Below are 20,828 nucleotides of genomic sequence, written 5' to 3' on the forward strand. Positions count from 1 at the left end.
TGACATAGTCTCTTTAGAGCAGCATGCTCTGGAACCAACTAGAGAGCAGATTATACCAGATCCAGTATTGGGAAATGTGTCAGGATTAATTAATGGGCGAAGGCACACCTAGGTAGCAGTGACTACAATATGATTAAATTTTACATCGATTATGAAATAGAGATTAGATTGAAGACTAAAATTTTAAAAATCGGACCAGTCTTGTCGAGGGGGAGGTAAAAGATAGGTTTAAGAGAAAGGAGTTGTAAATAGTTGTTAGTTAATATTCTCTGTTAGACATAAAGAATAAAATTCTTAAATTTTTACTTTAAATAGTGACTTTGGGGATTTTTATTTGCCTCTCGAATTTTAACAGTTTACTACATGAGATGAATCTGGTCTGTTTTGCTGGATTAAACTGGCAGAAGGGTTTACCCCGTGTCATAACACTCAGAACAAGTGTACATTTAATTTGAAGAAAAGAAAATGAATAGAAGGGTCTACCATTTGTGGTGAATATAAGAAGTTAAGCAGATCATTAAACTTAAGGAAAAAGTATATCTTTGCACAAAAATGACTGGCAGGTCAGATGTTTGGTCAGAATATAAAAAGCAGAGGATGACTAAAAGATTAATAAGAACAAAATTAAAATATGAGGGGATGCTAACTAAACATGTAAAAATAGACAGCAAGAGTTTCTACAGGTATTTTAAAAGGAAAAGAGTAAGTAAAGTGAGTGTTGGTCTTCCAGAGAATGAGATTGAAGAGGTAACACTAGATAATAAGGAAATGGAAGATGAGATGAAGAAATATTTTGCTTCAGTCTTAACCACAGAACTTAAAATAAACATTCCAGCAATAGTTGTCAATTGGGAGCTGAAAGGGAGAGAGAAACTGGTGAAATTACAATACAATCACACTAAAGTGATACTGAACAAACTGATGACAAGTGCCCATGTCCCAATGTTCACTCTAGAGTCTCAAATGAGCAAGCTAGTTATATAATCTGTTGGTGTTAACTTTTCAAAATTTGCTAGATTCCGGAAAGATTCCATCAAACTGCAAAGTAAAAAATATAATTCCTGCATTCAATAAGGGAGAGAGGGTCGCAGAAAGTGGGAAATGAAAGGCGACTGAGCTGGACTTTAGTCCTGGGGAATTTGTTAGAATTGTACATCTCTATGGCTCTATGATTATTCAAGAGGTTACAGCTGGGCATTTAGAAAAGCTCAAAGTAATCAGGAACAGTCAGCATGGTCTTAAGGAAGAGACTTAAGTTCAAACTATTTGCTTGAGTTCTTTGAACGAGTAATGTGCAATATGGGTAAAGGGGATGTTGGCTGACATACTGTACTCTGATTTCCAGAAAGCATTTGAGAAGACATTACATAAAAGGTATTTGTGCTAAACAGGATCTCATAGTGTAGGGGGTAACATGCTCGCATGGAGACAAGATTGGCTGGCTGGCTGGCAGAAAACAAAATGTGCATAAACAGATCTTTTTTCCTGAACTGGTAGTATGTGAAAAAATAGTGTATTAGTGAAATAGAGAATGAATTCTGTGGTGCAGAGGATTCTAGGTGTTTGACTGCATGAGTCACAAAATGCTAGTACGCACAATAGCACATAAAGAAGGCTAAAGCAGTTTTACTCTTTAACAGGAGAGGAATTAAACATAGAATACATTATGCTTCTGTTAAACAGAGCATTGGTGAACCCACATTTCAATTATCGTGTATTGTTTTAGTCACCCTATTGAAAGGAGGATGTAAATGTGTTGGTGGTGTTTCAGAGGGGGTTTACTAAATTGATACCAAATCCTGCATTCACTGGAGTTTAGCAGAACAAGTGATTACTTGATTGAAGTATATATATTCCTAAATAGGCTTGTCAAGGTAAGCACAGAAAGGATGATTCATCTTGTAAGTGCATCCAGAACTTGACAGCATTGTTTAAAAATGAGAGATTGCCCTTATGGCAGAGATAAGGGGAATTTTTTGATTTAGAAAGTCTTGTGAGTTTGCAACTCTATACATTCGGAGATGGTGGAAGCAATGACATTGCATATTCTCAAGGCAGAGGTAGAAAGATTCTTGGTAGCTAAGAAAATTAAAAGTTACTGGGGTAGAGAAAATTTGAAATTCAAACCACAAACAGATCAGTCATAATCTTACTGAATGGCTGAGGAAACACGAGGAACTGAATGCTGTATTTATACAAATAATTGGTATGTTTCTTATCACTATGCTAGCCCCTCCAGTCTTACCCAGTTGTCTTTAGGAATATTCAACATCCCATTCTGGTCCTTTTCCTTAACTAGTTTATTCCTAGCTTACTCCTTGGGAGTCTTCTTTTCAGTCACTCCACTCTTAAATGTTTGGAATGTGTCCCCAAGACATTTTGTCTTCCTACCTTTGGCGCTTCCTTCAGCGAACACGGTGTATAGGAGCTACTACTTTAATTTTTTGTACCACTTTCTCAGCATTCCCTCTTTCCCATGTAACTATGCAGAGATGTTAATGTTACGGACTGGAGTGTCAAACAGTTTAATTAGCAACTAAACTTGAAATGTCACAAGGATTCTGGCAATGGATTATTGGGACTCCCAAAGAAATGTGACTTCTTTCAAGTTGATATAACCCTGTTATGTGGGTCTGTGCTATTTCCAAGACTTTTCTCAGTCTCTTGGAAGGAACAAGATTTCTGACCGCCCTTTACAAAACGAGCGACTAGCTGTTGACTGGGACACCCTATGCTAGGAGTGTCACTTTTCCAGTTACTCAAAATGTGTTGCTGATTCAACCAGTCAACGAATGAAATAGAGGCAGCTTGACCTCCACTACAGTGTACATGGGTGCCAACAGGGAGGACCAGACTAGGAAAACAATATCCATTATTTTCTTTCATAAAAACATCATTGCATTGTAATCTCAGGGGACCAGAAGGTCAACTTTCCAGGGTCAGTAAGGTGATCTGGACACATGCTACCTCTTCTCCATCTAAGAATGGAACATAGTCAGAATCACATTGATGAACGATGTAAAAGAAATGTTTACAGAAAACTAATAAATCTCCCTTTATGGATCCTGTCAACTCTGGCTTGAGAGCACCATTGATAAAATTCTAAAATAACTGCTGTTTTCATGACTTGAGGAATTTTGAAGCCATTGCATTTTGGACAAAAAGCCAACTTATGAGATGCACATGAGCAGCTGAACCAAGAAAAAAAAATTGCAGCACTGGAGACTGGAATTTACTGAATTGTGTCCATGAGTATAACTTACTTAAACTTTTTTTAAAAAATGCTTCTGTACTTTAAGATAGTTTTCAGTTATAACCTACACTGTCCATCGCTCTCAATAATGCAGAACACTGAACAAACATTTTCCTTTCTTAATAGTTTAGTATGAGACCCCATAAAAGTTAGGTTTTTATAAATTGTAAACCTTCCGCAACTCAGATTTGTTTTCACCTGGCAGACATGAAACATCTCAAGAAATCCAAGGTCTGGATGGTGGAGCAGTTTTGTACATCATGGTTTTTAAGCCACGTCCACACAGTTTTCAGAGTCTCTTCTGAAGGTCGGATCAGACTCGATAACTCATCCAAGGTGAGGTATTTACCTAGAAAATAGTGAGACTCAGTTTATAATTGCAATTACATACTTCTCAAAAAAAAAAAGGGTCAGAAGGTGCAAGGATTGTTATCACATTTAAGAGAAAAATTACAACCTTTAAGTCAGAATTAGTCATATATTCACATTTGAAATTCTTCTAGGAGTCGTCTCGTTAAGAAAGATAAAATACTGAAACACTATAAATAAAATAAATGGAAATCTGAAGTACAAATTAGAAACGTTGGAAAATATTGTTTTTGGGAAGTTATTAACCCCATTTTAATTAATCCATCCATTTCCTCTACCCTGGTAACGTTTCATTTTTTTGGCTAACAAGAATCTGCCTCTGCCTTGAGAATATTCAACGCCATTGCTTCCACCTGTCTCACTCCAGCACCACGTTCACAATTCAACATCAACATTTTCCTCAGATGATGACGGCTAGCACGAGAGGACACCACTTTAAATCGAGGGGTGATAGATATAGGACAGATGTCAGAGGTAGTTTCTGTACTCAGAATAGTAGGGGCGTGGAACACACTGCCTGCAACAGTTGTAGACTCACCAATTTTATAGGCATTTAAGTGGTCATTGGATAGGCATATGGATGAGAATGGAATTGTATAGGTCAGATGGGCTTTGGATTGGTCCCACAGGTTGGGGCAACATCAAGGGCCGACGAGCCTGTACTATGCTGTAACGTTCTATGTTCTATCTAATTTCTGAAATGATTCTGGGCTTTTTGCTCTGTTACTCTACTTGCTTATTCAACATAAGTTGAAAAAGTTCTTAATATCAGCCCTAAATTTAACTTTTAGCAGCTGAAGTACATGTGCTTCCTTTTCCTGCATTGTACATAGCAGTTGAATGTCTTGCTTATTTCTTACTAACTTACTAACTAGGAAGTTCAAGGTTTGACACAATGATATCTATTCAGTTATCCTTCTGACCTTTATTTTATGTTTTTGATAAATTCAATATTTTAGACAAAAGTAAAATACTGCAGATGTTAGAAATCTGAAGTAAACACAGAATGCTGGAGAAACTCAGCATTTGTTCGGATTTCTGAAGAAGATATACTGACTCTATGGAAGATATAGACTGTAGGGAAATAGATGGTGACATCTTGCAAAATGTCCAGATTACAGAGGAGGAAGTGCTGGATGTCTTGAAACAGGTAAAGGTGGATAAATTCCAGGACCTGATCAGGAGTAACCTAGAACTCTGTGGGAAGCTAGAGACGTGATTGCTGGGCCTCTTGCTGAGATATTTGTATCATCAATAGTCACAGATGAGGTGCTGGAAGACTGGAGGTTGGCTAACGTGGTGCCACTGTTTAAGAAGGGTGGTAAGGACAGGCTAGGGAACTATAGACCAGTGAGCCTGTCTTCGGTGGTGGGCAAGTTGTTGGAGGGAATCCTAAGGGACAGGATGTACATGTATTTGGAAAGGCAAGGCCTGATTAGGGATAGTCAACATGGCTTTGTGCATGGGAAATCATGTCTCACAAACTTGATTGAGTTTTTTTGAAGAAGTAACAAATAGGATTGATGAGGGCAGAGCTGTAGATATGGTCTACATGGAGTTCAGTAAGGCGTTCGACAAGGTTCCCCATGGGAGACTGATTAGCAAGGTTAGATCTTATGGAATACAGGGAGAACTAGCTATTTAGATACAGAACTAGCTCAAAGGTAGAAAACAGAGGGTGGTGGTGGAGGGTTGTTTTTCAGACTGGAGGCCTGTGATCAGTGGAGTGCCACAAGGATCGGTGCTGGGTCCTCTACTTTTTGTCATTTACGCAAATTATTTGGATGTGAGCATAAGAGGTACATTTAGTAAGTTTGCAGATGACACCAAAATTGGAGGTGTAGTGGACAGTGAAGAAGGTTACCTCAGATTACAACAGGATTTTGACCAGATGGGCCAATGGGCTGAGAACTGGCAGATGGGGTTTAATTCAGATAAATGCGAGGTGCTGTATTTTGGGAAAGCAAATCTTAGCAGGATTTATACACTTAATGGTAAGGTCCTAGGGAGTGTTGCTGAAGAAAGAGACCTTGGAGTGCAGGTTCATAGCTCCTTGAATGTGGAGTCGCAGGTAGATAGGATAGTGAAGAAGGCGTTTGGTATGATTTCCTTTATTGGTCAGAGTATTGAGTACTGGAGTTGGGAGGTCAAGTTGCGGCTGTACAGGACATTGCTTAGGCCACTGTTGGAATATTCCATGCAATTCTGGTCTCTTTCCTATCGGAAAGATGTTGTGAAACTTGAAAGGGTTCAGAAAAGATTTACAAGGATGTTGCCAGGGTTGGAGGATTTGAGCTATTGGGAGAGGCTGAACAGATTGGGGCTGTTTCCCCTGGAGCGTCGGAGGCTGAGGGGTGACCTTTTAGAGGTTGACAAAATTATGAGGGGCATGGATGGGGCAAATATGGGGTCAGGGGTCCAGATATGGATGGGGTCAGGGAGTCCAGAACTAGATGGCATAGGTTTAGGGTGAGAGGGGAAAGATATAAAAGAGACCGAAGGGGCAACGTTTTCACACAGAGGGAGGCACAGGTATGGAACGAGCTGCCAGAGGAAGTGGTGGAGGTTGGTACAATTGCAACATTTAAGAGGCATTTGGATGGGTATATTAATATGAAGGGTTTGGAGGGATATGGGCCGGATGCTGGCAGGTGGGCCTAGATTGGGTTGGGATATCTGGTCAGCATGGACGGGTTAGACCGAAGGGTCTGTTTCCATGCTGTAAATCTCTATGACTATGACTCAAAATGTTAACTATGTTTTTCTCTCCGCAGATGCTGCCAGACCTGTTGAGTTTCTCCAACATTGTCCATGTGTCGTCCAATGTCTTTTTGACTTTGGTCTGTTGCTGCTCTGAGTGCTTAGACATATTTAGCATGGTGCTCACTGAGACTGCATTGCAATTTCAGTATCATTTCTGAAGCAGCCAGGTCAACTATTTTTTCTTCCTTTCTCAGCGCCTTGCATGTGTCTCTCCTGCTATTTTTCCAAAATTTAAATGATTGTTTCCAATTAATTTTGTATTTTCTGATATTACTATCTGACTTTGGTATTACAGTTATAACTATTATGTATTGATTTTTTTGCAAGCAAGTTATTTAAGTAAACTGTAAAAATTCTGACCTGTCCCATTTAGGATTTAACATGCTTGACATAAATCCACTTCTTGCACTTGATTTCTGAATTGCTAGAACTATGTGTTTAATTAATGTTGAATGTTGCAAAAAGTCTTTTGAAAGTGCTGATTAGCCAGGTCATAAAACTTTTCAGTCCACATAGAATCTTACTTCCTGAAAGAGGTGGAGGAGATTGATTTTGCAGAATTTTCATCTTGGGAATTCACCCTGAAATTTTTGTTCCCAATTTGTTAGTAAAATACCTCGTTATAAACTCAAATTTAAAATAACTAACAGAATTAATTAAACTATTGCTTTGCATCAACAAATGCTGAAATATATAGCAGTGTGAATATTTAGAACTTTTTAAAAATAAATCAAGCTTTACAGACTATAGCTAGGAAATTCCTCAAATCTGGTCCCACTCTGTCAGTGTTACTTTGCCAGAAGCACGCAGAAAACTATGTTCAAGTACAAAGATAGCAATAACTCCTTCACCTAAATACATGAACTTAATATAGTGCCTGGATATTGTGTTTAAGATTACAATGATTACATTACAAACTAGATAAATTATCAAGACACAGAAAATCCTGCGAACATTGCTAACATATAAAATGGTAAATAAAAAGCATAATATTTTCTAGACATTACCGTATTGGATAGAATGCGGGTTTGATACTTGCTCCAGAAGTTCTTTGAGTTTGTCGGTATTTTGCTGTTTCAATGAAAAAGTGAGTAATACTTCATCTGAGGCTGATACTCGTCCTACATGTATCCATCCATTAGGAAGACTGCAGAAAAACAGATAATCATTACAGATACATGTCCAATACGTTGAGTGTTGTGCATATTAGGATCATACAGCCTTTATTATTCAATCACAAAAATTTGAAAAAAAAAATCCAGGAAAATCTTTCACAAAAGGATTATCAAGTAAAGGTTCGAAAGAGAACTGCTGAATCGGTTCAAGTGAAAAATAAACACGTTTCATTCTCCACAATAGTTCTACAGGCGTCCAAATACACATTTGTTCTGTCACCTTTGGCCCTGGCAACATCTTAACTCGCTGCCATCCTGATTATTCCCTTGTTACCGTCCCAATTCCATCTGGCCCCATCTATCAAATGTCTATAATGCATTTTTCAATGTATCTGGTAAACAACCAGTTTAGTCATCAATGAATTCATACATAATAACAACTTATTTTTCTCTGTCTAAAATTCACAATATTCCCAGATCATTTTATTTTTTTTTCCTCATGATACGTGGGTGTTTCTGGCTCGCTAGTATTTATTGCCTGTCCTAGTTGCCCTACAGATTTTGGTGGTGAGCTGCTTCCTTAACTTAGCTGCAGTCATGAGCTAATAGGTAGACCCGCAATTCTGTTCGGGAGGAATTCCAGGATTTGCACTCAGCGACAGTGAAGGAATAACTATAACTTTCCAAGTCAGGACAGTGTGTGATAATCAGCAGGTGGTTTTCTTGTCCATGTTTAACCTGCTACAATGAAACTTCATGGATTCTGGAGTAAATGTTGAGGACTACAGGAAGACTCCCTTCCGACGGTACAGCACCACCTCTGCTAGGTCTGTTCTGAACATATCCTAGAACGGTGATGGTGTTTCAAACATTGCCTGTAAGGTATGACTCCATGAGTCTGACTATGTCAGGCTGTTGTTTAGCTCGTCTAAGAGACAACTCTGCCAATTTTGGCACTAACCCCCAGATGTTAGGAGTCAGCAGGGCTGTTTGTGGCATGGTTGTTTCCAGTGCCCTGGTGAGATTTTGTTGAAAGATACAACTTGCTAAGCCTTTTTGGACGGCAATTGAGAATCAATGTTGGTCTGGAGTCACATGTAAGCCAGAACAGGTGAGGAAGGCAGATTTCCTTTCCTGAAGGTCATTAGTAAAGCAGATGGGTTTTTCTGACAATCAACAATAGTTTCATGGTCATCATTAGACTTTTCTAGCATTTTTATTTTATTTACTATTTTATTTTATTTCTGCTCTCTTGACCGATTCCCACTGAACTTCTGGTCCACTCAACATCTCTTCTTGGACCTGATTCTAAGTCATGTCACATATGGTATGGTTTCCTTTCTTCTTGTACTTTCACTTTCAAAATTACCATCAATATTTCTTACTAGAAAAAAATGCCCTTCACCTTCTTGTTTTTGCAAGCTACCTATTTCCCCATCCATAACGTTCAACTTCGCTCCAATTTCCTCAAATGTCTTTTCAGATCCCAAATTCTATTTTCCTACAGCTCCTTGTCAGAAACTTTCTAATCAGATTTCCTACTACAACTCTTAACCAACATCTCTAATGGCATGCTCTGCAACTTTGGTGACTTATCTGTCCCATCCTCCTTTAGCTTCCTGTAGCCTTTGACACTATTGAGCTGAACATCTTCCTCCAACATCTCTCTTCTCCACCTCAGCAGGATAAGTCTTGTTTTGTTATTCAAATCAGAACCACAGAATCTTTCAATATCATACCATTACCATTGAAACCTCCAGTGATCGGTCTCTGTCTTCTCCTCTATCTCATTTATAGGGCTCCCCTCAGCAATATCAACATGGGATCAACTTCCAACTGGCTTTGACATCAAGCTGTGTTCCCTAATGACACTGCGTTGGCACATAGCTTGTTTATCAGACACTATTTAACCAGCAGAATCTTGCTCAAACTAAAATTGATGTCACTGTTCTGCCATAAACAGTTCCTATCAGTTTCATTCCTATTAATGGCCACTGCCTCCGACTGAACTAGTCCGTTTACAGCCATGACGTCTGATTTGACACTGCACAAGCTTCTGACTCCCAAATGTCCTACAAAATCAGTATTCTCTTGTCTTAGCAGCTACACTTCTAAAATCTTTATCCGTCACCTCTATCTTTCAATACTGCCTTGGCCAGCGATCAATTCTCATCATACAGTGAACTTCACTCTAATCTCAGCTACTTGCAACCTGTCTGCCATCAAATCCTATGCATTCTTCTTTGATTCACATTGACACCTTATCCCCCCCCAACTCCTTTAATATTCATGTTTAACTCTTTGAAACTATATCCCCAACCCATTTCTGACTTCTCCTCGTCCTGCAGTCCACAACTTGCTATTCTGGTGCTAATCTCGTATGCATTGTGTCTATTGGTGGTTGTGTGTTCAATGAACTAGACTGTATGCTCTAAAATTCTTGCCCTAAATCAGATGCCCACCCCCTCCCACCTCATCTTCCTCTTCAAGTCTGGCCAATCTTTTGCTTATTTTTCCTATTATTCCCTCCCGTGCAATCCCTGTGAAGTGCCGAATGTTGTTTTCCTCATGTATATATATATATATATATATAATGCACAGAAATACATCAAAAATGTTACTGTGACAAAAGCTTTACAGAGCTAACGGTACAAATGAGTTCTCAGTGTTTTGTTCACACTTTCCAGTTGTGGTTTATGCAGCTTCTATTTGCAGAAGCTGCCTTAAACAGAGGATGTTCATGTGACACTGACACATTTCAAACAGATATGGCAGAAGACAAAAGTTGCTGGTGAAAATATAATATATTATGTTAAAGCAATAGCTGCAACTGATCAATAATGTCAGCACCAAGTGCACATGGCAGCAATTACGGAGGCAGATGCTGTTATATGATTTACCCACTGAAGTACTGCTGGTTTTTGTATCTGTAGGCTATTGCCCAGTTAGGTCTGATTCTGGTCTACAGTTTGAAATCAGCTCGAATTTTACTCAGAATGAGTAAATTGCTCCTCAAGCATTAAGAATTCAGAAATTATCATGTGGACGAATTAGTCAACTTAACAAGGAGTCAGCGGAATGGCATGACATCGTTCCCTGCTTCAAAGGGCAATCACGAGGACGGTCTCTTGCACTTACCTAACATTCTGATCTGGTTCCAGGTAAACACCATGGCTGGAAGAGATCACAGCACTGCAAACACAAAACACCACGAACGAGCACCTCCTGTTGCAAACAAAGACAGAAATTTAGGAGAGGGAACGCGGGCACGCAACTCTAAAATACCGTGAATTCTCTTTCAAATCACATTAATGCAATATCGTTGTGGAAGTCATCGGCGTTTCTCGCCCTAAATATCTAGATTCTCGAAGTTCGGTTAAAGATGGCAAAAACGAGTTGGTTGGTTCACTACAGCCTTGAGACCTACCCAGATGCCATTGATAAAGATCTGTCAGGGAGAACACGAATCGTCGCTGCCCAAACTCACTCTGCAATGAATTCACTCAGTCTGCTGTGTAAGTACTTCCGGGACGTACTGCCCCACAACTCGAATATTATTGGTCATGGAGCTCTTCAATTCCAAAATAGTCCTGCAAAGATATATTTCCCAGCAAATGTCTTTAAAGCTAATTGTTTTGAATAAAGTATGAAAGATGGAAGTTTGTTAAAGGGTCGAGGATCACTTGCTACCACTCCGAGGATAAATACTTCAATCCTGGAGCCTCAGGCTCTGCCCAAGGGCAGGTGCAGGTTTGGTGATGGAGATGAGTAGGACGTTTTCTGGTGTGCTTTCTACTGCCTGGACGCGACCTCTGAGGATCAGTGGGTGCATGAAGTGTTTGGTGCTTTCAGGGAGAATTCTTCACCAGTTTGTGTTTTCCAGGGCAAGCGATTCCTGTGTGTTGGTGGGATGTTGTATTTGCTTAGGTAGGCTTTCTGGATATCCTTCTAGCATTTACTGTGCCCACCTTACCAAACGTGGAGCTCAGAGTAGAGTGTATTCAGGGAGTTTTGTGTCTGGCTTGTGAGCAGTGGGGCTCACCTATCACATCTGGCCGTGCTTGTGCAGTGCCTGGATACTAGCAGAATTGGTCTGGGAGAGAACACTTGTGTTGGAACATGTATACTGCCAGTGGATTGGCAGCATTTTATGAAGGGTTGGTGTAACCCTCCAGTGATTTGAGCTGTCTACACAGCCCACGTTTTATGATCTTGCATTGTAGAAGCATACTGAAGGTTGGGGACCACAGCTGCTCAGTAGACTAGCTTGGTGTTGAGTTTGCAGTCTTGGGCTTCAACCACTCTTGTTACTCAGGCATCTGAAGGCTGCGCTGGAATTGATGTTGATTTCATTGTCAATATTTACTCGCAGCAAGAGAATTATTTCAATTTGTTAGCACAAGCCCACGTGATGTTTTTTCTCTTGCCTTTGATATGGCCACCACCCTCCAACATCTTTTAGTTAATTATCTAGCTGAGTAAGATTGTCTTTGCTTATTAACTTAAAGTGCTGTGTCCTTTTCCTAATATTTCTATTCATTCATGAGATGTGAGTATTTCTGGCTCAGTCAGTATTTATTGCCCATCTCTACTTGATCAACAGAAGGCTAGATTTTACTGTATAGTGACATGGACTGCATAGTATCCAAGGTGGTGCTGAATATTGCACAATCACCAGCAAACATCATAGATCTGACCTTCAGAGTGAAAGTCATCATGAAATAACTGAAGGTGGATATGATCTAAAACACCACCTGACAGAAATCCTGCAGTGATGTCCTGTTGCTGAAATGATTGACATTTAACTACCAGATCCATCTTTCTTTTTGGCTAGATATAACGCCAATTGATTCCTAGCTTAATTAGGCAAAATTTGGAGTTTATAGCTTGTACCAGATTAAATTTTGATTTTGATCCGGTGCTGACAAACATCATCTTGGTTATGCTACTCCATATTCTGAAGCCTTGTAATCCTGAATTCATTCTCTGCTCGGTCATTAAAATCAATGCATTGTTACCTGATCAGTGATACTCCTTTTAACATTGAATCCTTTGTCATAAAGAGTGGTGCTGGAAAAGTCCAGCTGGTCAGGGAGCATCTGAGGAGCAGAAGAGTTGATGTTTCTAGTATAAGCTCTTAATCAGGAATGTGGGATGGAGGAAGGGGGCTAAGAGACAAATGGGAGGGGGGGGGGAAGGTAGCTGGGAATGCAATAGGTAGATTAGGTGGGGGAGGGGAGAAGGTGGGAAGGTGATGGGGATAGGTTGGAGCAGATAGGTGGGAAGGAACGTAGACGGTAGGATAGTTCAAGAGGGTGGTGCCGAGTTGGAGGGTTGGATCTGGGACACACTGATCCCATGTGGTTGGAGGGTGCCAAGGCTGAAGATGAGGCGTTCTACCTTCAGATGTTGGGTGGCTAGAATTTGGTGGTGGAGGCGGGGGAGGGGGTGAACTGTTCAACCACAGGGCAGTGGAGTTGTCTAGTGTGAGTGACCCAGAGATTTCTCTGAAATGTTCCGCAAGTTGCCATTCTGTCTCCGCAATGTAGAGGAGACCACGTCGAGAGCAACAAACACTGTAGATGGCGTATGTGGAGGTGCAGGAAAATCTGTCGGATGTGAAAGGAGGGGCCTTGGATGGAGGTATGGGCCCAGGTTTGACACGTCTTGTGGTGGTAAGGAAAGATGTTGGGAGTGGAGGGTGGACCTAATAAGTGAGTCGTGGAGGGAATGGTCTCTGTGGAACACAAATAGGGGTAGAGAAGGAAATATCTCTGTGGTGGTGGGGTCTGTTTGAAATGGCAGAGGATGATATGTTGTATCTGGAGGTTGGTGGGATGGAAGGTGAGGAGCCGGGGGGTGGGGTCTGTACTTTTTGCAATTGGAATGGTCAGGTTCAAGGCGGAACAGTGGGAAGTGGAGGAGATGCACTAGAGGGCATCATTAACCATGTGGGAGGAGGTCACTGAAGGAGGTAGCCATCTGGGATGTTCTGTGGTGGAAATGGTCTTCCTGGGAACTGATGTTGTGGAAACAGAAGAATTGGGAATAAGGGATATCATTTTTACAGGAGGCAGGGTGGAAGGAGGTGTAATCCAGGTAACTGGGAGTCAATGGGTTTGATTGTAGATGTCAGTGTTGAGTCAGTCACCAGAAATGGAGATGGAGAGGTACAGGAAGGGGAGGCAGGTGTCCGAGATGGTCCAGGTAAACTTGAGGTCATGGTGGAAGGTGTTTGTGAAATTGATTAACTGTTCAACCTCTTTGAGGTGCTGCCAATACAGTCATCGAAGTGGCAGAGGAAAAAGTGGGGAATGGTGCCAGTGTAGCTGTGGAAGATGGACTGTTGAGGCAGGCATAGCTGGGGCCCATGGCTACCTCTCTGGTCTAGAGGAAGTGAGGGGATTCGAAGGAGAAATCGTTGAGGGTTCATTCTTTACTAATGAAATTTCTTACAAATACCTACCCTCTCATTAATTTATGGTTTTCTTTTCAATGTCTTTGCATTCCAACCCATTTTGGAATTTTGCCCGAACAGTTACAGCCCTTTGTTGTACATGGGTGAAGGGTCTTAAAGGTTTAGTATGGAGGAGTGCCCTAAAGCACCATTAGGATCTTGAATGAGTATGACGTAACAGCTGGGTCTTCCTTATTGAGACTTCCACATCAATGAAACCTGTACTTAATTGCCACTACAGAAACTACTCCTGTTCAATACCTCTGAATTAGGAAGCACAGTTTCAAGTTCATTCTGCTCCACAGGCATGACATAACATCTCTGAACTAATCGATTAAAAACTGTTTATAAGAGCCTCTCGTGTTAGACCAGTGAGTTTTCCTCTATGACACTGAAACAAACAGGTTCCCAGAGCCCTAAAGATGATTTGATTTGACTACATACATCATTCCTGTCCACCCTTAATATGATTTGTATCTCTTTATAATGAAAGCAGTCCTTTGAATACATGACAATTTCCATTCGTACGCCATGCTTATGAACTGTATTCTGCATCTTTATTCTCTGCCCAACCAGAGAACAGGTGAGTTATTCACCATGCATTATTATCTTAGACAACACAATATCACATGACTAAATCATTAATACAGAAGTTATACTTTGCTCTACATTTATTTACAGAAATACAAAGCTCTAGGAAATCTATTAAAAACAGTATTTTTAAGAACAATCTGGATTAATAGGTCCATTAGAGAAAGTTGACATTTTAAACATGTGCTTGAAATGTAACAGTCCCTTCTGAAGAATTTAAGTTTTCTAAGTCGTTCGAGATTAAATGATAGCTTTTGGAGGTATGGTCAAAACTTAAAACTAGTAGTTGGAATCATCACAGTTATGAAACAATTTTCAAGCAGTGCCAATTTTTCTGCAGTCATTTAAGCAATTAAATGTCAAGTCTTCGTATCATGGTTGAGATTTGCATAAGGACCTGCAATAGTTGACATTTCTTCTGCACATTTCTCTCAGACCAGTCATCAGCTCATATGGATGTTATAAAGTAAATTAATATTTCAAGTTAATTAATACTTCAAAAAAACTGTCCGAGGAAAACATTTAATTTGTGATTAGGAACCTGGTACATGTAGTTAATAATTTCTTGTCATCTATAGTTACTCAAAAAAAACCCCTTAAGTCAACACTGCTTGAAACTAAATAAAACTAAAACAGATGAATGCATCGTGATATGACTATTTGATCATGCATTCCTGTTATCAGCTCTCTGAAGTAATATTAGTTTTTCATTTATAACCAGAGGTGGAAAAAGATCTAGTTCCATTTCTATTTCTAATCAGCAATTCTATTCAACAGATATTTTCTCTGCTCCCTTTTGAAGGTATCAAATAATCCCAGACCAGCATACATATTTTGAACATGTTATCAAGTTAACTAAGTTGCACATTTTTATATATGGACTCTGAATTGAGCAAGCTTGATTAGACAAGTGAGTGCAGAGTACATAAATCGAAGGAAATGTATTTACTTGACAGGTGAAGTTTACATACACTAATTTGAAGTCTAGCTGTAAAATTTTAAGTCTTAATTTTTGTATTTTAATATGGAGCATAGCAAAACCTAAATATAATACCTTTGAAAACTAATTTCAACTGCATTATTTGGATCATCAGAATTCTTCAATAGCCAGATGAAATATATATAACTAGCTTTGAGAAACTTATGGCATTCTTTATTCACAATGTTAAAAAAAATCAAAACCTTCTCCCTTTCCTATATCTCTCTGTGCTACTGGCAAGGTTAGACTCAATCACCTTTAATTCCACTCCGGAAATGATCATGGGAAGGCACAGTAGCAATCATCTTATGGGCATTCTCATAGCATTTGTTTGGTGCTGCTCTGAAAGTAACATGAAATAAACTGAGTGAGTGGAAAAGTGCTTATCTCATGCTCTACCATTGTGAAACAGTATATTCAGGACTTATGCCATACTGGGCATGCCATGTTAATGGAAGTTATGCAGAGTGCAGCCTGTTCAAATTTCTCAGCCAGCAAGTCATTTCAATAATCACCTCATCAAGTGCTTCCGTTTGATTTGTAGGAAATAGTAAGAAATTTATTAGCAGCCATTGGGCTCAGTTAACGTCCTTCTTGAAGTGTTTAGCTTATTACAGCTTATGTAAAGGGACGTTAGATAAAAATATGAAAACATAGTTTAATGACTTATATTTTCCCCTGAAGAATGAATACAGAACTTCTAAGAAAATTGTTAGTGCATCTTTAATTCAACTAGTTTACTGTGGTACTTGTTGCTTCCTTTGGAAATAGTTTCAGACTGCACTATGAAGAAATGCAAATTGTTTCTGCATTATACTTGTGCTCTTAATTTACCCAAAAAAGAAAATCCCTCACAGAATGGCCCAGTGGATGTGACGTATGCAACTTCTTCCACATAGGACATTGACTACATCCTCCACAAGCATCCATAACACAATTCCTCCATCAGCTGAACTCTTGCAGAATCATTGGGTAAAGAACAGGAGTGAATGACCTGGCTAATTTTCCCCCTTTTATAACCAAAAAATATTAAGATAAGGCTGTTACTGAGATAATTGCTTTCAGAATCCTGCTCAAAATTTTTCACATTTCATAAAAGGGAGAGAAACAAGGGTCAAGCTGTGAAACCGCAGCAACAACTCATCATATACTGTTTAGAGGCCTCCATTTTCTCAGACAGCATGAAAAATCCAAGCACATTTAGCACATTAAAAGAATGCTCAGGCAATAATCAAAAAAACCATCATTGTAGACAACAGGAATTTAACATCAGTCAAGGAACTGTCAAGATTAAATTGAAATCAATACCATCTCATTTACAATATAAACTCATTACAAAACACTTAAAAAAAAACTTGTATGTATTTTATACATGTATGTACATTTGCTGTGCATTTAAAATCATTAAGAAAAACAACCTTAACTTTTAAAATATTTAACTGGATGGTAAATGTAATTCCAGCATCCAAATTTACCAAGGCTGTTCAATCTTAAAAGATGCAAATTAAGTAGTTCAATTTCAGGAAGTTTAGTTTTATTATAAATTAAAAGCTAATCAGTAACTGAAAAATAGTAATCTTCATCCTCTGTGTCATCTGATTGAGTATCTTCTCTACTCTTGAATACTGTTCCTATGTTAGACTTCTGTGCACCTGAAAAATATAGTCAAATTTCAAAAGCTATTGCAACTAGCAAAACATTACGTGTGTAGAGCTGTACAACTATTAATCTGAGAGTCAAAGCCCAAAGCCTTACTTACCTGCAAGTTGGTGAGTCAGCAGACCTGTGTTTCAGTGGGAGTGGGACTGTACACATTGATTTTGATTTTATTGTCATGTGTACTTTACAGTAAGAATACAATAAAAAACAAAAAGTGATCATTCAGAGAAAGGTTTCAGGGCTACAGTTTCTGCAAGTTGAAGAGAAATGTTCACTCTCTCATACACTGGCAGCAGCTGGGAGTCAGTGCATGCCAAGTTAAAGAAGAAAATCAGTGGTGTTGCAGCAAAGTCATAAGCTGAATGTTTGGTGAGTCTCTAATGTAAGTGTCAATTTGCAAAGGGTAGGTTCTGGGAACCAGTTGGTTAATAAATTTACTATTTCAATTATATAGCTTAAGACATGGCTGAATGGCTGAGCTGCATGGAATACTTAAACTGTATCATTTGGGGAGACGTGCCTAGACAATCACATGTCTCCAGTTGCAAAGCTTTGAGCTTTACATTGTGAAACTTGGTCCCAGATTGGAGACACTGTGCTGCATCCAGAAAACAGAGTGATGGACTGCAGGTTTAACAAAGCAGTCACACCACAGATTAAGTGCATGTAATTGGTGGGGTAATGGGTAAGCTGTCTAATAAGACTAAGCCAAAAGTACAGGCGTTCTGACTCTGTTTAAAATTCAGTTGTGGAAATGTGGGCTCTGCTGGCTGGCTAGCATTCATTGCCTATCCCTAATGGGCTTTGAGAAGTTGTGTTGTGCTGCCTTCTTGAACTGCTGTAGGTCCATGTGCTGTAGGTTGACATACATTACCTTTCGGGAGGCAATTCCAGGATTTTGACCCAGTCACAGGTGAAGGAACGGTGATGTATTCCCAAGTCTGAATGGTGAGTGGCTTGGAGGTAGTGTTTCCATGTATCTGCTGCCCTTGTCCTTCTAGATGGAAGTTGTGGTGGGTTTTTCCTGGATAGTGTCAAGCTTCTTGAGTGTTGTTGGAACTGCATCCATCCAGGCAACTGGATTCCATCACATTCCTGACTTTGTGCCTGGTAGATGGTTGACAGGCTTTGAGTAATCTGGAGATGGGTTACTCACAGCAGTATTCATAGGCTCTGACCAGCTCGTGTAGCCTGTGACAATGGTATCACTTTAAAAAGGTTAATTTGTCCTGCGTTTCAATTGAAGATAAGTTGTAAAGGCAGAGGTGCCGAAGTGTCAATGTTCAGAGGCGTTTGGGTTTTCTTTAAAACAGTTTAACATTGGAATGGGAGAAGCCAGTTCTCCCAGTTCAGGCTTTCTAGTTATTTTTTGGTGCAACAGTCCCAAGACGTTGGGGTCCCACAAAGCTTGCAAACTTCAATAACCGATTCTTAACGAGGGCTTTCCCTGAGATCTCTTTGTGTTGAGCTGTGTGTAAGCATCTGTGTTTGAATTTACATTTTTGCTAAGGGGTATGTTTATGGGATATTACTATATTGGAACAGTTAATTAGTAATAGTTACTGTGTCTAGTATTTGGTTATGTTTTCCAATAGTTAAGTTAATCTAAAATCCACTTTTGCTTGTGTTTAAACTAATTGTATTTTTAAAGTTGTATGGTTTGACCAGCTATATCACATCTGGTACACCCATTTCAGATCTATCCTTAAAATAAGAAAAGGGTAGGTGAGAGGTGACCTTAAAATATTTTGAGGGGGTCTGACCTGGTCCATAACAGACTGGGGGCTCTCGTCAGGATAATTTTACAATTCCAATTTGGATTTAGGGCTGTCAGACTCAAAGGCAGCAAGTAAGTGTTAGAGTCTTTTGTTTCAGGTGTTGAATTTGGATGGTTTAAGCAGGGTACAGGGGGAGCTAGCTATTTGGATACAGAACTGACTCAAGGTAGAAGACAGAGTGGTGGTGGAGGGTTGCTTTTCAGACTGGAGGCCTGTGACCAGTGGTGTGCCACAAGGATTGGGGTTGGGAACACTGCTTTTTGTCATTTATATAAATGATTTGGATGTGAATATAGGTACAGTTAGTAAGTTTGCAGATGACACCAAAATTGGAGGTGTATGGACAGTGAAGAAGGTTACCTCAGATTACAATGGGATCTTGATCAGATGGACCAATGGGTTGAGGAATGGCAGATGGAGTTTAATTTAGATAAATGTGAGGTGCTGCATTTTGGAAAAGCAAATCAGAGTAGGACTTATGCACTTAATGGTAAGGTCCTAGACAGTATTGCTGAATAAATAGACCTTGGAGTGCAGGTTCATGGTTCCTTGAAAGTTGAGTTGCAGGTAGACAGGATAGTGAAGGTGGCATTTGGTATGCTTTCCTTCATTGGTTAGAGTATTGAGTACAAGAGTTGGGAGGTCATGTTGCAGCTGTATAGGACATTGGTTAGGCCACGTTTTCAATACAATGTTCAATTTTGGTCTCTCTGGTCTAGGAAAGATACCAGGGAGACCTAAATACCTAAAGTATTTTGTATAGTTTTGGTCTCCCTATCTAATAGAAACTATACTTTTCATAGAGGAAACATATTTTTATATTTCTAGCTGCCTCACTAGGCTGATAACAGGGATGGGCAGGATTGTTGAGGAGAGGTTGGTTCGACTAAATCTGTATTCACTAGAGCTTAGAAGAATGAGAGGAGGGATCTGATTGAAACATATAAAATTGTAAACAAGGCTAGATGGAGTAGATGCAGGGAGGTTGTTTTCCCTGGATGGGAAGTCTATAACCATGCATCACAATCTCAGGATACAGGATAGGCCATTTAGGACACAAATGAGGAATTCACATGCAGAAGGCTGTATCACTGAGTTTATTCCAGAAAGAGATTGATATGAAAGACATTAAGGATAGGGACAGGAAGCTGGAATATGACATTGAGACAGAGAATCAGACATGATCATTTTGAATGGCCTACCCTGTTCCAAATCTTTGTATCTTCCTAAGTTTCTATCTTTCTGTGCTCCAGAGAGCTGTTAACCCACAGCTCCACCAACTTGCTTACTACCATTACCTTGTAATTGTAGTTTTCTTGAGTTCTATATTCCCTCCCATTTCTTGATTTACAACTTTCTCTTATGTATGTCCTCTATGGTATCCACTGATGAAAAATAGCTGTTCAGTTCCTTTGCTATCTCATTACTTTCCATTATTAATTCTCCAGACATGCTTTCTGTAGGACCAACACATTTTCCTAATTCTTGATTTTTAATTATCCATAGAACACACTGTTTTTATATTTCCAGCAGCTCTTACAAAGTAATTTTTCTTTGTTAACAATTTGCATAGTCATGTGGGATTAAACAGGAGTCAGATAATTATTACTAGGTGTAGTTCTCTTACCTTCAAATAAATGTGATGATTTTGATCTAGTCGGTGTCATACAAAATTCAGGTTTCTAAAATAAGAATAGTTAGATCTTAAAATGTTTAATATTTTCATACTTTAAATTACTTAAATGATCAATATAAATCAATTGTTTCGTACCGATCTTTTAGGGACCTTGGACCAATTCTTCATCTTGCTTTTTTTTTGCAGTTGAAAAACATATTTATCATTATTAGCACTATATAAAGAAAA

At 39.3% G+C, this 20,828-nt stretch overlaps 3 protein-coding genes across 9 annotated transcripts in view; 1 reads left to right on the forward strand and 2 right to left on the reverse strand.

The window, feature by feature from the left end:
• tpp1 (tripeptidyl peptidase I) overlaps nt 1–11,040 on the reverse strand; it is a 35,079-nt gene extending 24,039 nt beyond the window's left edge. The window contains exons 1-4 of the mRNA XM_072568450.1: nt 10,928–11,040; nt 10,639–10,725; nt 7,393–7,532; nt 3,452–3,602 (exon numbers count right to left, since the gene is read on the reverse strand). Coding sequence (XP_072424551.1) covers nt 3,452–3,602; nt 7,393–7,532; nt 10,639–10,725; nt 10,928–10,938 — 389 coding nt within the window. The 5' untranslated portion in view covers nt 10,939–11,040. The remainder of the gene's footprint in view (nt 1–3,451; nt 3,603–7,392; nt 7,533–10,638; nt 10,726–10,927) is intronic.
• The window catches only part of LOC140476211 (uncharacterized), a 108,431-nt gene continuing 98,437 nt past the window's right edge, over nt 10,835–20,828 (forward strand). Inside the window, exon 1 of the mRNA XM_072568456.1 lies at nt 10,835–11,015. The gene's annotated coding sequence lies outside the window, so the exon portion shown is untranslated. The remainder of the gene's footprint in view (nt 11,016–20,828) is intronic.
• The window catches only part of mis18bp1 (MIS18 binding protein 1), an 86,949-nt gene continuing 82,180 nt past the window's right edge, over nt 16,060–20,828 (reverse strand). For 4 of the 7 annotated variants that reach the window (XM_072568444.1, XM_072568449.1, XM_072568448.1 and 1 more), the window contains 3 exons: nt 20,736–20,814; nt 20,592–20,646; nt 16,060–17,179 (listed from right to left, as the gene is read on the reverse strand). In XM_072568444.1, coding sequence (XP_072424545.1) covers nt 17,079–17,179; nt 20,592–20,646; nt 20,736–20,814 — 235 coding nt within the window. In that variant the 3' untranslated portion in view covers nt 16,060–17,078. Of the gene's footprint in view, nt 18,294–20,591; nt 20,647–20,735; nt 20,815–20,828 lie in introns of all 7 variants that reach the window. The other 3 variants (XR_011960431.1, XM_072568446.1, XM_072568447.1) reach the window with 3 other exon arrangements.

This window comes from Chiloscyllium punctatum, chromosome 4 (genome assembly GCF_047496795.1).
Source record: "Chiloscyllium punctatum isolate Juve2018m chromosome 4, sChiPun1.3, whole genome shotgun sequence".
In the NCBI taxonomy this organism is placed as follows: Eukaryota; Metazoa; Chordata; class Chondrichthyes; order Orectolobiformes; family Hemiscylliidae; genus Chiloscyllium; species Chiloscyllium punctatum.